Source organism: Pseudophryne corroboree, chromosome 2, assembly GCF_028390025.1.
Source record: "Pseudophryne corroboree isolate aPseCor3 chromosome 2, aPseCor3.hap2, whole genome shotgun sequence".
Classification (NCBI taxonomy): domain Eukaryota; kingdom Metazoa; phylum Chordata; class Amphibia; order Anura; family Myobatrachidae; genus Pseudophryne; species Pseudophryne corroboree.
Genome location: NC_086445.1, coordinates 157,541,608 through 157,558,202, shown reverse-complemented (window position 1 = coordinate 157,558,202; position 16,595 = coordinate 157,541,608). Strand labels below are relative to the sequence as shown.

General features: G+C 41.5%; 1 protein-coding gene across 7 annotated transcripts in view; it reads left to right on the top strand.

Annotated features, from left to right (window-relative positions):
• Nucleotides 1-16,595, top strand: part of PROSER1 (proline and serine rich 1) — a 102,670-nt gene that overhangs the window by 74,314 nt on the left and 11,761 nt on the right. For 2 of the 7 annotated variants that reach the window (XM_063951868.1, XM_063951867.1), the window contains 6 exons: nt 1,949-2,059; nt 4,930-5,010; nt 7,136-7,214; nt 12,302-12,445; nt 15,475-15,573; nt 15,665-15,709. In XM_063951868.1, the coding sequence (XP_063807938.1) occupies nt 1,949-2,059; nt 4,930-5,010; nt 7,136-7,214; nt 12,302-12,445; nt 15,475-15,573; nt 15,665-15,709 (559 nt within the window). The remainder of the gene's footprint in view (nt 1-1,948; nt 2,060-4,929; nt 5,011-7,135; nt 7,215-12,301; nt 12,446-15,474; nt 15,574-15,664; nt 15,710-16,595) is intronic. The other 5 variants (XM_063951869.1, XM_063951872.1, XM_063951871.1 and 2 more) reach the window with 5 other exon arrangements.

Below are 16,595 nucleotides of genomic sequence, written 5' to 3'. Positions count from 1 at the left end.
TAAAATCTTATTATTACAGTGGTTGAAATGCACCTAGAAATTCGCTTTGTCATATAAAGAGTAAAATACTTTTTTTATAGTAAAAAAAATGGTTTGCGGCTTTATTGTAAATGAAAATAAATTACAGATGTGTCCTCTTACATCTTTGCTCCATGTGCTAATAATCGCGTTGCACATAACGTGTGACTGTCGTGTGAGCACCGAATGTCTTTTTTTGTGTTTTTTTGGGACGCACAAGCAGCTTCTGCTGATGAAAATGATATGCAGCATGCATATATTCTGTGGGTGGCTGCGACTGTATTTGCATACAAAACACTATGCTACAGTGATTTCCTGGAAAACACTGTAACGTGGCATTTCCGATGCAGATACAGACGCTATTACACACAGAATAGGCATTCTGTATGCAGCGTAATGAGACGCATTAGTAAAGTAGTTCTTACTATGTATTTCAGTATTTTATTTTACGGGAGACCACACGCATGCACAGTGGTAATTGTAAAAAGTGACATCTGTTGGATGATCGCAGGTATTACACGTAAAGGTAACGTCAAACGCTCTGTGCGCCTCTCTGTGACTAGGCGCGCCTCCCTGCGACCGGGTACGCTGCGTATGCCCGATCGTGACTAACGCCTCAGCCAGTCAAGATAACAGAGGACCCATCTGTATATGTATTCTTGTTTTGTATGTTAGTGTATTGCAGGCCTGGCCAACCTGTGGCTCTCCAGATGTTGTGAAACTACACATACCAGCATGCCCTGCCACAGTTTTATCATTCACTAACAGCCAAACTGTGGCAAAGCATGATGGGACTTGTAGTTTTACAACAGCTGGAGAGCCACAGGTTGGCCAGGCCTGGTGTATTGCCTAGCACAGCCATGTCAAATATGCACTGTGCTCTCTGATACTTAGTATCTGGCCTTCCCTTAGGGAACAACCATTGTCTTATTTGTGCTGTGGATTAGACCCTTCTCCACTTGTTGCAATCAGCAGCCATAGATTAATGCTGGTCTATTGTTAACTATGTGTGCTGAGCTCCTCTGATCATGGCTCAGGATACAGTGCTCCAGGGAGGAAAGAAAATACAGATGATAAAGGATGAGCAAAAGGAGGGCAAAGGTCTAGGCTAGAAAATAATAAAAGATGTAAAAGGAGGAGCAGGATAAATAAAGATGAAATAGGGAAAGTTGGAGGATGGGGAAAAAGAATGGTGACAGAGGGGAAAAAGAGGAGGAGGAGGATAGAGAAGGTAGAAGGAGAGAAAAGCAGCAGGATGGTAACTTCATCCTCCGGCTCTCGGTACCCATATTATGACTGGCCCTCAGTGAGCGCTACCTGTGGTACGAATGAAGGAGCCTGCGGACTGACCCATTGTATGAGTGGGAAGGAGGAGGAGATGATGTGGTTGATTCAGACAGAGAAGGCAGCTGTAGTCCGGTACCATGGCAGGTAAGTAGTTGTGTGGATATGTAACTAGAATGCTCTCAGTGTTGTGGTCACATGGATGCTCACGTTATGGCATGGTGCTCTTCATAATGCTCTCTGTAATGTATGGGAGTCACTAGGATAGACTCTATATTGTATTGTGGTCAGTCAGATGCTCTCTGAACGGTATGTCGATCACTAGGGTGCTCCACCTCTCCATGTGATCGCCTGAATTTTTCATTGTCCATAAATTGGAAAAGCACTTGAGTTTGACATAGCTGGCGTAGCCTACTCTCAGCAATGCTCCGATTCCCTCAGTTCAACCTATCAAACTGTGGAAAATGTTCTTCACCTCCCCTCAGGCTCCCACTGATACAACTGAGCAAAATATAGACATTTGATGTCACAAAAAGTAATTGGTGTGGTGCTGTGGGCCTGCAGTATTGCACTTCTGTCAGTTATGTTAAGTGTTAAATGTTTGGCACTTTGGTGTAAATCTTATCTCTCTGTGTCTTCCCTTCAGGCTGCAAAGAGTGGCTGCAAAGCTCCGAATGCTATGATTTCTTCCTGTGGGATGATACCTGGAAATCCATACCCAAAGGGGAAACCCAGTCGTGTCAATGGAATATTCCCTGTAAGAACGCTGTATTTATACTGGGACTTTTCAGATGAATTACAGCTTCAACCTTTCCTATTGTTTGCCGTAAAGCCCCCCACTCCTGACTAGTAAAATTACAGCTGTGTCCACATACACGTATGTTCCAATCACACCAAATACCCATGTTAAGCGGTCACTGAACTTTGTGTGTTAGTAGTTACATTATAAGCAAACTAAGTCACAGAGTGTAGGAACAATCTACTGTGTGGTAAGAAGGCCTGATGGGAGTGACCTGCGACATGTATCATTATGCTTAATCTATGACTTCATAGCAGTTCCTTTACAAAAATACTAATCCTAAGTGCCTACTACTCTATAAGCAAAGTAAGATGCATAATTGAGAATAAAGTGCACAGAGTAGAAATTGCGCCATACAGTATGATGCAAAAAGGATGCATGAGGACACTATGGGGTACATTTACTAAGGTTGGAATTTTTTAGAACTGGTGATGTTGCCCATAGCAACCAATCAAATTCTACTTAACATTTATCTAGCTGCTTGTAGAAGATACCAGATAGAATCTGGTTGCTATGGGCAACATCACCAGTTTTAAAAAAAACTCCCACCTTAGTAAATGTACCCCTATGTGCTGGTGGCGCTTGTTTGGAATATCTCCCCCAGTTAATAGTTGTACTTTGTGTCTTCCTGACCTAATTTGACTGGGATTCAGTCCAAGTATTTATTTATTTATTTATTTGATTTGATTAGGCAGCTGCCTTGTCCAATTAGCTTCATTGAGCACCAAGGGTCCAGGTTAGTTTTAAAATTCTCTAAGATATGTATTTTTCCTTGTTCATGGGACAAAACAAGTACACTATTGGCATTCCTCCTAAATAAAAAGGGAACATGATTTTTATTGTAGCCATGGCAACCTTACGACTGAGTTTTACCCAGCCCTGGGGACCCAACTCATGGTAAAACATAAAGAGAGAGATTTTCTAAGCCTTGGAGAGTGATAAAGTGTAGAGAGAGAAAGTTCAGACTAATTAGCTCCTAACTGTCATGTCACAGGCTGTGTTTTCAAAATGACAGGAGCTGATTGGTTGGTAGTTTTTCTTTCTCCGCTTTATCTCTCTCCAGGGATTAGTACATCTGCCCCAAAGTAAATATATTACAACTCCTATATTATACTATAAACAGCTATTTTCAGTGTATACCGGCAAAAATATAGTATTCCCAGGTTTAAGAAGTGGGAGCCGCAGCAGATATCTTTGCTAGTTTCTGTGGGGCTCCTAAATTGTGAAATGTACCAAACTCCGGAAAGGTATTATTAGACACGATAGCGAACTCATTCCTAGTAATATGCACATGTGGTGACAGAGGCCACGCATGCACAGTAGCTGTGCTGCGGTCCAAACTCAGAAGTAAAACATTAGTGGTTGCTTACTTTTTACACATCGCAAGTATGAGCACCAATCAGAGCCCCCTTCACTGCATGTGATTATTGGTAAATTCGGGCCATACATAATTTCTTATTGTCACAAAATACTTATAATTTCGGGCCAGTTCTCAATAAATACTTAGTATGCCCCTTGGTGTTCTGGACAAGATTTATGACTGAACTCATCCTGGATCCATCTGGTATTTATATGTTCTTTTAGTAATTTATTATTTATTTATTACCAGTTATTTATATAGCGCACACATATTCCGCAGCACTTTCCAGAGAATATTTGGCCATTCACATCAGTCCCTGCCCCAGTGGAGCTTACAATCTATATTCCCTACCACATGTACACGCACACACATTCATGCTAGGGTTAATTTTGTTGGGATCCAATTAACCTACCAGTATATTTTTGGATTGTGGGAGGAAACCAGAGTACCCGGAGGAAACCCACGCAAGTACGGGGAGAATATACAAACTCCACACAGTTGGGCCATGGTGGAAATCGAACCCATGACCTCAGTGCTGTGAGGCAGTAATGCTAACCATTACACCATCCGTAATTTACATATATATTTCATCTATATATTAAGCTTCTAATAAATAATGAAAATATTTAGTTTGGCCTTTTATTAATTTTTCCACAGGGTTCTGTTATTTATATAATAATACATTTCCATATTTATATAAAGCGGTTATTGAACAAGCGCTGTTTTTTCTTTTTCTTTTCTCCATGCACTTTTCAACCTAAGTAACATTTGTCAGATTGTTATGCTTTTTTAGACAAAGCCAAGATTATGCATATAAATGAGTTTGAAGCCTTGTTTTCTATTCACAATTATTAATGTACAGTAATTTTTTTGTATTTACTGTTGTGTTGAGTATATTACTGTTAGAAATAAAGGGACAATGTTTCAATATCATTAATAATTCTATTATTTGATTGTAATGTAGTTGTAGCTTTCAGATAGAGAAATATTGGGGCCCAGTCTAACCTTCGTGGCATGGCAACCCATGTTTGGGCTCTGGCCTTTAAATTGACAGACCCTGATTAATATAACTGGATAAATAGGGGGTTAATGAAGAGTCTGCAACAAAAATCTACTAAAAAATGAATCGGTAAACTAAAGCCTCATACACACTAAGCGATATTTTGAACAATATCGCTCCGAAAGAGCTTTCTGAGCGATATTGTTCACAATATTGCCTAGTGTGTGTACAACTCATTGTTAATGATGTACAGACGAGGGAAGTCCTCGTTGACGACAGCGCATGGATGTCGTTACCCCTGCCGCCATCCCCCCCCCCCCCCCCACCCCTGTCGTTGCTTACTTCCCCGCTGGCACCGGCAAGTGTGTATGCACCCCGCTGAGTCCCCGCCGCCAATATCGGCGTCGGCGGGGGCTCGGCTAGTGTTTACTGCCCTTTACATACATAGCTAACATGTTTTATTCTTAGGGAACGCCAGTGAAAAAAGATGGAGAAGATACGAATGAAGGGAAAGGAATTGCAGCTCGAATACTTGGACCATGTAAACCGGTATGTATAAATAAAAATATCTAGTTTCCAATTTTTACTTTTACTTTAGCCAGAAGAATGTCCTTCTTCCAGTACCAAGCAATTTGGCACGGATACTTGATAGGGGCAGAGTACATAGACCTACTGAACTAGCACATTTTTAAGTAAATGTAAGGTAACAGCAGCAGGATAGAATACAGTAGGATGAATGACAAGTAGAAACAAACTCTTGCCCCAACTCTACTAATACATCAAAGGGGTTATTCAGGTTTGTTCGCAAGCCAAAAAAGCAGTCTAATGGGCAAAACCATGGTGCACTGCAGGAGGGGCAGATATAACATGTGCAGGGAGAGTTAAGGCCCATACACACTTGACGATAAAATGAACGACGTCGTTCATTTCAGCCCTCCTCAACGACGTCGCTCATTATATCGTCAAGTGTGTATGCATCCGACGACCACCGATGCGCGGCCCCGCGGGACGTTAACGACCCTCGCTTATCTGTGGAGCATGTATGCTCAATTTCCACTATGGTCGTTACCGACCAGAGATGTCGTTGAATGTGTATGGTGTGAAAAACCAACGACCAAGCCACTGTTCACCAGCCCTGTTCCCAGCTCATTATTTTAATAAACTGTTCAGCTTGGATGCTTCAACGATGAATGGTCTATGGTCTTTGGTCTTTCGTCTTTGGTCTTTCGTCTTTGGTCGTTGGTAGTGTGTATGCTCATGTCGTTTGCTCAGCTGTTCAAGGGAAGTTCAAGGGAAGTCGTTAACGACGGTCGTTCTGTTTCTGTGCAGGGTAAATACTGGCTGCTTAATTTCTACACTGCAATTTAGATTTCAGTTTGAACACACCCCACCCAAATCTAATCTCTCTGCACATGTTACATCTGCCCCACCTGCAGTGCACATGGTTTTGCCCATTAGTGTGCTTTTTTGGTTTGCTAACAAACCTGAATAAGGCCCAAAAGCCCTAATTCTGAGTCGGACACACTGCAGATGTCGAATCGCAGTTGAGCGATTTTTATTTTCTACTGTTCATACGTCCAGTGTCTGTGCACTCACAGTTGCAGTTGTGATTGAGGCGCACAGTCTCAGAAACTATTGGGCATTCCTGGGCGGTTACAGGGAGGTGGCTGTGCAGTTGCACAGAAGTGTCGCAGATGCAGGGCTAGATGCATCATCGCTTGGAAAGTGATCAAACGGAGAGTGAAAAAGTGCCAGCCAATCAGCTCCTAACTGCCATTTTTCAAACACAGCCTGTGACATGGCAAGTAGGACCTGATTGGCTGGTACTTTTTCACTCTCCATTTTATCACTTTCAAAGCGATGATGCATCTAGCCCGCATACTCTCCTACATAACCCATACCATTAGGTACCAAATGCTCTGTTCCTGGACTTCCTTGCCAGTGGCAGTTGCTGAGGTGGGACTGCAGCACAGTCCAAAATTCAAATAATGGAGCCACACCATCTGCCACCCCAAAAATTGCCACACATCGCCGGCCGGGACTCACTGGCAGTTGGTGTGGCTCCCCTATTTGAATTTGGACTGTGCTGCAACCTCATCTCTACATCTGCCACTGGTGAGGAAGTCCAGGAACAGAGCATTTGGTACCAAATGAAACGGTGATGTAGGAGGGTGTGCGGGCGTGTTACTAAAGTGTTCACATTGGACGGACAACTTAGTATGGGGCTGGTGCAAGTTTCGATGGTGTGACCGATGGTTGCGTCTCAAGACACAACAAGCATGGATTGTGGGCGTATCAGTCCTTGCACAATAGGTGTACAGCTGTATACCATGGAAGGGCTTCGTAGCCGTATAAGCGTATGACACAGACACGTACGCTGCTGTGTGCCGCTCAGAATCAGGCCCAGATGTGCGGAGTATGATGCTTTCACCTGTGTACAGGATCACCAGCCACAACACTTCGTTATTCAGGCGTTTAATAAGAATCAGCAACAAATGAGTAGACGGGCTGTACACAGGCAGAAACCAAAGTGGGTTCTCACGAATAAGCACTTCTAAGCAATGCATCCAATGTGTATAAGTGGTCTAAGCGGCGTCCCCCCCCTCCCCCCCCATTTGTCTGTCAATTCATCTACAGCAAATCTTGAGTAACATTTCTTTTTGTCTCTATACAGCCTCCGTCTACATATAATCCTCACAAGCCTGTGCCGTACCCAATACCACCATGCCGGCCTCACCCGACCATTGCTCCAAGTAAGAAGGACTATTTCTGCTATGTGTAAGCCGTAGGAGGCTAATACTGTTTCTTACTAACAAACTTTCCAATTACAATTTTCTACTTTTGAAGTCTCTATTTCTATTTTATCTATCTTAATCATTATTAATATCTTTAAGCCTGTTGCTTAGGCCTTCAATTCATTGCCTTCCTCTTCTCCTCGTCCCATTTCCCAGCTTTCCCTGTGTCCGTGTACTTTGCCTTATTCATTTTACTCACCCCATGCCGCATGCACGTTACTGCATTACTCCTCAGTGCAGCTCGGGATGTTTCTCTTTCCTCAGATGGTGCTGACCAATGCATAAACCACAGCCAGCAAGTCACATGGTTTGGGGAAATCTAGTGCAAGGAGGTGTAGTGTGGTTCCTATGCAGGACTTTCAGAGATATGTATCAAACCTTGGTGAGAGATAAAGTACCAACCAATCAGCGTCTCACTGCCATTTTACAGACTGGTTTTGAACAATGACAGATAGGAGCTGATTGTCTGCCACTTTCTCCCTCCACTTTATCTCCCTCCAAGCTTTGAGACATCTCCCCCTTTGTTACACATTACAAGGGAACAAAGTGTTTTTTTTAATGAAAAATGAGCTCCTTATACAGATGTAGCCATGTTTCTCTTACCTGCGATGTGTGCGCGCAGATTGTGAGAGCGACTCTGCACGCCGGGCTGTGAGTATACACACGCACCGCTGCTAACTAGTCGTGGGTTTGATTAGTCGCAGCCACAATGAATGTGGCTACATCTGTATTTTAGCGTCTAGGTTTCATTTGTTTTCAGCCCAAGCTCTTTTTCTATGTCAACCCAGTTCCTCCAATTCACGTGGATCCTATTTACCCAACTCTCTTGTCACCAACTTACATTAGCAAGAACCTATGAGAATCTTGTGAGGCAAGGGGCAGTGCTTAGTTGCACGGGCTGACATGATAATTGAATACTAATGGGTGAGGCCCAATGCGGTACCCACCCCTCTCTATATACAGATGGCGGGTATGCCCCGCTCTTTCTGTATTCCCCACCCTTTCATGCTGTTATCTATGGAGCATCTGTAACGACCCATAGTTCCCATATGAACATTCTAATAATAATAATTTAATCTAAAGATTCCTTCCCATTCCAGTTAATGACATAGATAGCTCTGATGTCATTTCTATTTATTTATTTTCTGTGGGGTGTTTGACTAGAATCAGAGCACTTCTTTTGTTATCAGACTTCATCTTCCATTCATCTGTATGTACCTTTTTTATTCTTTTTAAAGTGGATGTGGTTAGAACAACTTGTAGCCAATCAGATTATCCGTGTTCACACCTGACCAGGCCATGTCACATGATGAGTGTGCTGATCCCGTGGGGAGCAATGGCCTGTTTAATGCTGTTAGGGAACACGAGTCTACTTGTGACGGGAAGCAATGTCCGTGCTGACAGTAAGTGGGTAAGAGTAATATCAAAATAGTGGAAGAGGGAGGGTCCGCCCAATAAGTAGTGACGCAAGGCTCAATTCAAATTGATGCATCTAGATTATTTTGTTAAAAGTACCTCTGTATAAAAAGAAGTTTCACGTTATTATTTTTAACTTGCATATGAAAAATTGTGACATGAACATTAGGGAGTTGATTACAATTTTGGCAATGTTCGCGATCTTGTAGGCGTATATGCTGCAGTTACTGTAGCCCCAAGATTGTGTATTTTAAAATGCACCCATATGGGGCCGCAAATTCTGCGCGTATTGGGGGCAATTTGGTGTCTCGTTCCAATGCGGCACATCCCATGCATAACCCACAATTGAATTGACCCCTAAATCTATGTTTTAATAATCACCCAGATGTAGTCTGCGTAATATCCAACCGCCACCGCTGCTGCTGATATCCTGGATGTTTATTTTTTGTCTCTGTTTTGGTGCTGATAGATGCTGTAATTAGGCCTGATTAGTCACAAAATGAAGCATGTATGAGTCCTGATTCTAATTGGTATGAATCAAACACTGTCAGGAGCGACCGTAACTGTGCTTAGACATCTGACATGGTATTCATCAGTTGACCATGCCAGTAGCACCTTGTTTGTTGCAAATATTTCTCTGGAGAGCTGAATGGATGTGTGTGTACATGTATGGGCAAACTGACAATCCAGATGTCTCAGGCCATATTGTGCCACATGTAGAGCGATGCTTTAGATATGTAGGTGAAAGGAGCATAGCAGGGTCATTACCCTAATCCGTCTGAGTTTGTGTGGAGCCACTTTAGGATACAAAAAAATGTCAGTAATCCCATTAAGATATTTCAGATAGACCCTGTTTTGTTTGTGTGATGTCAGTGCGATAGCAAATAAATACAATATCAAATATCTCAAGGTCTGAGGAAATATAGAGATACTTTGTGACTGTTGTAGATAGAGGTTTTATATAAGGAACCTTGTATTTTATGTATAGGGGTCTCTTTAATACACTGTATTCTAGTCTACTTTAAAAAGTCTAAAGAAATGTAAATAATTGTGATCATAAATGAACATGACTTATTTCTGACAGTAAAATATGTAGTACTACTCTGCATTGTGTGCATTATAATAGGGATGTAGGGGAAACGTGTGGCCCGGTGGCAGTTTTATAAACATACACTTCTGCATCCACGCTTTTTTCAGAGAGGCTTATATTGTTCTACCATTACTTGTATATGGTATCCTTCTCCAGAGGTGAAGCTGTCAGTGTGCTCATCATGGTTATGATCACTAAATATAATTACATAGTATACTAGTTTATTGGACCTGGTATATGCCAGGTTACTTCAGGCTCCACCCTCAGTTCTGTCAGATACCGCCCCCTATCACTGTTCTGCCCCCCGCTGCTCAGCCCTAAAGACTCTGTATATTGCTGGCTCTGTGAAATGAGCAGAGTAAGCCAATAGATGCAGACTTACATGGTGAGTCTGTATGTATGTATCTTTGAGCAGTATGGGGTCATAGACAAGGAGACCTATGTGAAAGTAAGCGAGATAGGTAACGAGTCAGAGGCAGCTGCAAGTATCTCTTTGTGAAGTGTAAAAGCTGCGTATGAGCTGAGTGTATGTCTCGGGCCTGGAACTGTGAAGATCAGGAAAAGCCTGAAATAGTAAGGACCCAATGTGGAACAACAGCTACTAGCAAGCATATGTATATATTTTCATGATAATTGTGTGTAACTTCTATACTATGCGGGAGTAGAGAAGGAGATGTACAAATTTATTCCTGTAGCATTTAGCGCTCATCATCCAAGTAATGTGCTGGAGGAGTTTCTTAGTAAGAGAACATATTTAGGAATAGATCCGGCATCCGACTTATTGTGACAAGTTACTGTATAGCTGCATCACCGCATAGCACCGGTGTCCACACCTGCATGTGCCGACTCCCTACAGTCACTAATATGTCAGCGCGGAGATGCTTTATATACCAGTTCATCTCGTAACTCATTTTAGTTTCTATCATCGTTGGAACTGGCAGGTTTATCATAATGCAATAGAGAAATATAAAACTTTATTTTTCTAGTAGAGACCATCATCCAAAACTACATGAGTAAGGCATTTGTTAGGGAGGCCACCAAGATCCCAGTTGCCATTGTGACAGGGTAACAGTCTTCCATGACATAGATGGGAAAGTCTGTACATGGGACAAGAATACTTTGGGCACCTTATATAGGAGGATGGCAAAAGAAAACCTTGTTGGAGAAACCTCACATGACATCTCACCAGGTGTGCCAGAAAGCATTTCCAAGACCTTCATCGCAAGTGTAGGAGAAGTCTACACACAGTATAGAGAGATAAAGATGAAGCTTTTGAGCGTCATTGTTAGGTGCTGTGTTAGGGCATCATGTTGGTTGGAGTATAATCCTGTGGGGATGGAAATTATTTAGCAAAATCTACACTGGAGTGGCTTTAATTGCAAAAAGAATAAATATCTTGTGTGTGCCAAGTCAAAACCCAAAACCTGATGATATTGAGTATCGGAGAATAGCAATTTTGAAATAATTTCTTCATCCAACCAAATGGAATGCGAGCAGTATTGCAGAGAGTAAATAGTAAAACTTGCAGATGTGCAAAGCTGGAAGAATCCGATCTAGTTGTAGTGGCCCAGTTCAGCTGCTGAAGTGACCGAATGTAACGTACCATAGTTTTCTTTAAATTTTGCATCTAATACCCCTTTTCCACTTACGAGCATGGGTCGCAGCCGGGAGCCTGACACGGGAGCTGCCCCCTGTTGCGACCCGTGCTCGGCCCCTTTCCCATCAGCAGTCACAACCCAGCATATGCCGGGTTGGTGACGCTTCTAGTGACGCGGCAGGGGCGGCGCAGGGAGATCACATGATCTCCCAGTGCCGCCCTTCCATACAGTGTAAACGGGAGCCGTGTCGCATCGACACGGCTCCCGTTTACACTACAACCCTACCCGGATCATTCCCGTGTCCTACCCAGGTAAATAGCCGGGTAGGATTCACGGGTCACTTGATCCGGGTTTACCCTTTTCCACTTGCAAAAAACACGGGTAAATGCGCGTCCCCGTGCATTTACCCGTGTTTTTTGAGCTAGTGGAAAAGGGGTATTATTTGGATCACCGATGCAGCAAAACACCACTGGCGGTGTACTAGAAGACACTGGGCTGTGACTTTAACCACACAGGACTTCATATTAGTACACATACTAATACTAACCAAAATGAAAATGTTGAGAGGCCGCTGCTCATGAGGTCCTACAATCTAGGCACTATAGTACGAGTTAAACTTACAAATAAAATTCTAATCATTATGTTGCTGCACTGTGACCCATCCACTGCATGTCCCAGGCATCATATTGATCTCCCGCTGCATGCTGCTTGTGTGTCATGACAGGAGAACGAGGAAGGGGGAAGGCAAGTCTCCCATCACCCAATAGTCACATATATGAAACCTCACACACAACTTTACCGAAAACCTTATTTTTTTAATTTAGGAAAATGATTCTTGTGTTGAAGCCCAGGATCGCTTTTACTGTACGGAATGCTGAGCGTTCAGTGTAATACAATGTGTCAGGGCTCTGTTTTGTGTTTCTTGCTCTTCTATCTTTTAGATTGCTATGGGAAGTCAATGGCGCTAAAGAAGGAACAGTCAAACTTAAGTACCTCTGGAGAAGGTCAAAGTTTATCTGAAGGGGAAGGGGCAGCAACCCATAGTACAAGTTGTCGGGATTGGGCTAAGAAAAGCGAGAATTACAGTAACTAAATTTTTCTATTTTCTGCAAATGGTCATTTTTGCACAACACCAGATGCTGTAAATGACAGAGTGTAGGAAGTTGTTCAGAGTGCTGGTGACGCAGTACGTCTTGACAATTCTAAAAGTGCTAATACTTTAAAGACCCAGGAATGAAGCCTGGGTAACTAAGCCATACTGTACTTCAGTTTCTTTTTTTGTTGCTTTGTGTATTCTTTTGTTTACTCAAAACTCAACTTTTTGTTCTTTTGTAGTAGTTTTCCGTTATTGCACAGTTTTTTTTTCCCAGGCATTACTGTTTGTTTTTGTACTTAGACTTTTGGTCTTATTTAATTATATTATGATTTGCAGTAACCTTTAACAGAATGTTTAAAAAAAAAAAAAAAAAGGCGATCGCCGCTCTTTGCTCAGTGCTAGTAAAAAAAACTATTGTGTGTTTTTATTAACATTTTAGCCAGTAACATTAGAGGTAGTTGAGAATAAAGTGGTAGATGCTGTCCATATACTGTATTTGAGCAATTTGTCTGCACACTTGGGTCCTAAAGTGAGCTGATCTGGATGTACGTTGAACAAATGGGGATAGATCTATTAAAGTTTAAAAAAATGTAGATTGGAGATGTTGCCCATATTAACTAACCAGATTCTAGATATCATTTCTCGATTGCATTCTAGAAAGTGATAGGCAGAATCTGATTGATTGCTATCAAAATACAATCTGGTCTGGTTTTTATGAAGTGGTTTTTATGAAGTAGTTTTTATGAAGTCCTCATAATGTTCAACCAGACTTACAAACCAAAATCACTCCAAATTGGGCCAACTTTACATCCTCTGAGCTGTGAGGAGCAGAAACATTAGTTAGTAAAGTAGTAATCATTTACGGCAGCAGGACTGATTTTTAAAGGATTAGTGTAAATTGTCTGTGGACAAAGTTGTTTGAAGATTTTCATGAAGTTACTTAGATGTAGTCTGAGAAGAGCATTTCTGAAATGCAGAGTGCTGCTTTGGGCCCACAGTAATATAGCATCATGTTTGGAGGGATGGCAGAGGACTGAATATATTTCTATTGAATTATGCAGAAGACGTGTCTTGTTTGATACTACAGACATCAAGATTTCATGAACTGAAGGCAGTAGGTTATGATTGCTATAGAATAATGGTGAATTAAGGGGGATACACACTAGGTGATTTCAGCCTAAAAAAAAAAGGTAACTACATAAATGTCGTTATTGTTTATTTTTAGGGTTATATCGTCCAGTGTGCAATATTGGTGAACAATGCACGCTCCCACATGTCGTTCAGCGATCACCAATATTGATCTGACATGCAGCTCAACCCGTCAATGTCGGGGAATGCCGGCGGTGACGTCACTTATCGTTGCACATTAACGTTTAGTGTGTATGTGTTATGTTGTTCAACGATATAGTCGTCGCATCACCGGCATACCTGCATCGGCTAGTGTGTACCTGCCTTAAGGTTGACTTTCGGAGATGGGGTTATTTCGATGCAGGGGCATTGAACAAATTAAAAAAATGAGACTTGCGCCATCCAAGATCTGGCAGAGATGTACAGATGTAGATTCTTACATCTTTTCTCCGTGCACTAAAAGTCATGTTTACACACATTGCACAAGTGCCGTGTGACTTGGTAACGCTAAGCATATTTTTTGCATTTTTTCTGTGAAAATGTGTCTTAGTCACAAAGAAATGCAATGGGAGGCACTAGCAGATACTAATGATTAAAATGATATGTAGCATGCCTATACTCTGTGTGTGACCGCTTCCACAGAGGTTCCTGCCTTGCACTGACCAGTCTGAGGTTGGTTTTATCCTTAGCCAGGGAACCCACATTCCTGAACAAAGCTGTTTTGTGGTGTGCTTTGGGTGCATTGTAGGAATGAGGTCCAGAGAATATTAGGGCATTGTTCATATATTCTGTTTTCGTTTGTGGGTTGAAGTAAGAAGCATAGAGTTTATTGTTCATACAGACCTGATGCATGTATTACATTATATGTTCCCATACACTGGAGGCAGAGACTGGAGGATTCTTCTGACTGGAGAGTATATTACTTCATTATTATTATTATTATTTTATTTTATTTTTTAAATTTTTTTTATTAACCATTACTTATATAGCGCCAGCTTATAATGCAGTGCTTTCAGACTGGGTAGTAACAGACAGACATAGAGGCAAGAGGGCCATGCTTGCAATCTATAGAAAATAGATATTAATAAACAAAGATAAATGCTACATTTTGCATAATGGTGTAGTGTGAGGTTAGCGGGATGTAGGAGTGAAGAAAGAGAAGATATGTAAAGTTATGTGTGGACTGTATAGAGGAGATGTAATTGGGTAGGATAGCTTATGGAGGTTATGTGGGAGGTTCTGGAATTTGATAAGCTTGCTTGAAGGTTTGGAGGCTAGAGGAAAGTCATGCTGTGTGTGGGAGGGGTTCCATAGAGTGGGTGCAGCTCAAAAAAAGTCCTGTAACCATGAATGGGAGCAGGTAATCGGTTTGAATGAGAGGGACAGATCTTGTGCAGAGCGGAGAAGTCAACCTGGGAGATACTTTGAGATGTTGGTGTAGTACAGGATTTAGAGATTTTAGGGCTAGGAGGCATCCGTTCTGAGGGCTAGGAGGCATCCGTTTCCTTCTTGCCCTGGCGCTCATATTACTTTAGTTTCTGTTCTGAAAGCCACGGCCATTGTGATAAAAGGACTCCTTTTCAAACTTATATAACAAATTCCTTATACAGAAACCATTAGACCCAAGCATTTCTGGATAATTAACCCATACCCGCTTCTTCCAACCTACAAACTACACAATATTATAATTAAACATGGGCTATAGTACCATTAAAAAAACAATACTATATATTGTATATACACACTAGTGGTAAAATTATGGTGGTGCCACCTTTGCGGGATAAATAGATCAAATTGCGAGTAGAAAGAAGCTATTAACCATAGAACAAGTTAACCTTCTACTCCTAATCCACATTTCTTCATTTTACATATTTTGTTTTTATTCAATAGGTGCATATATCAATGGTAGTCTCATTTCTGTTGCAAATGTAGCTCCCGGAACTCTGCCTCCACCCCCTTATTCTCCTAATCCTGCCTCCCTGGCCACCGGTAAGAAGGATAGAATCATGGTATAGGTACCATATACAGAAAATATTTGTATCATTTCTCAGACTGATTTTTTTTTTGTGCACATTTCTAGGAATTGAAGATCCTGCTGCTCAAGCGAAAGCTACAACCAATCAAGGTAAAGGATGCATTCCTAATGATAGGGGAAATTTTGGAAAAGAAGTACACATTACAAATATTTAGAAGCTCTTCCCAGGTATTGTCTATGTCTACTGCTTTTATGCAACATTCATTGCCTTCCCATGCCACAGAAAGTCCATTGTACCATGAAAGTTCATATTATTGTTGTATGTCTGGTCTTCTAGATTGGAATTAAAGGGAATACTTGGAAAACTGCAATCACACTACTTGTTGCAACTATTAATACCCACATCTGGCAGGCATTTGCATTGGATATAACTGGCATATCTAAATAAGGAGTACCAAGGACCTATATCCGACAAATGGTTAATGTCTTTTGATGACTAATAGGAAATATCAGACATCGTTAGGAATTCAGGCAAGGATTGATTATATCACAAATGGGTATTGAGTTAGCATGAATCTGGTATGCCTTCTCATTAAGAAAGCAAACCCAACCTTAGGTGGGGGACTCCCCTCCATAAAAATGTATTGTCAAGTTCAAACCAACCAATATCGGCACAATCTGTGTGATGAGAACTACCATTAATGCTTAACATATACACACATATGCACCAGAGGGAGGTTGAGGCACTAGGGGGAGGGCTAGAATTAGGGTTAAAATAACAAAACAAAGTGTCAACCTTTTCTGTGTCAACCATTTTTTTGTCTACCTTTTGACCCAGTTGACCTAAGTCCATGTTCACCATTTAACTATCAAACTTCTGACCCTGTCAACCATCTGGTGTCAATCTATTGACTGTCTATATACTGTTGATGTTTTACTTTTAATCCATACCCATTTGATTTGCTGTTGCAGTTGTCTTCAACAATTAAAGTGTTTTACCTGTTGATTAAGAATTATGTTTGTTGATGTTTTACTA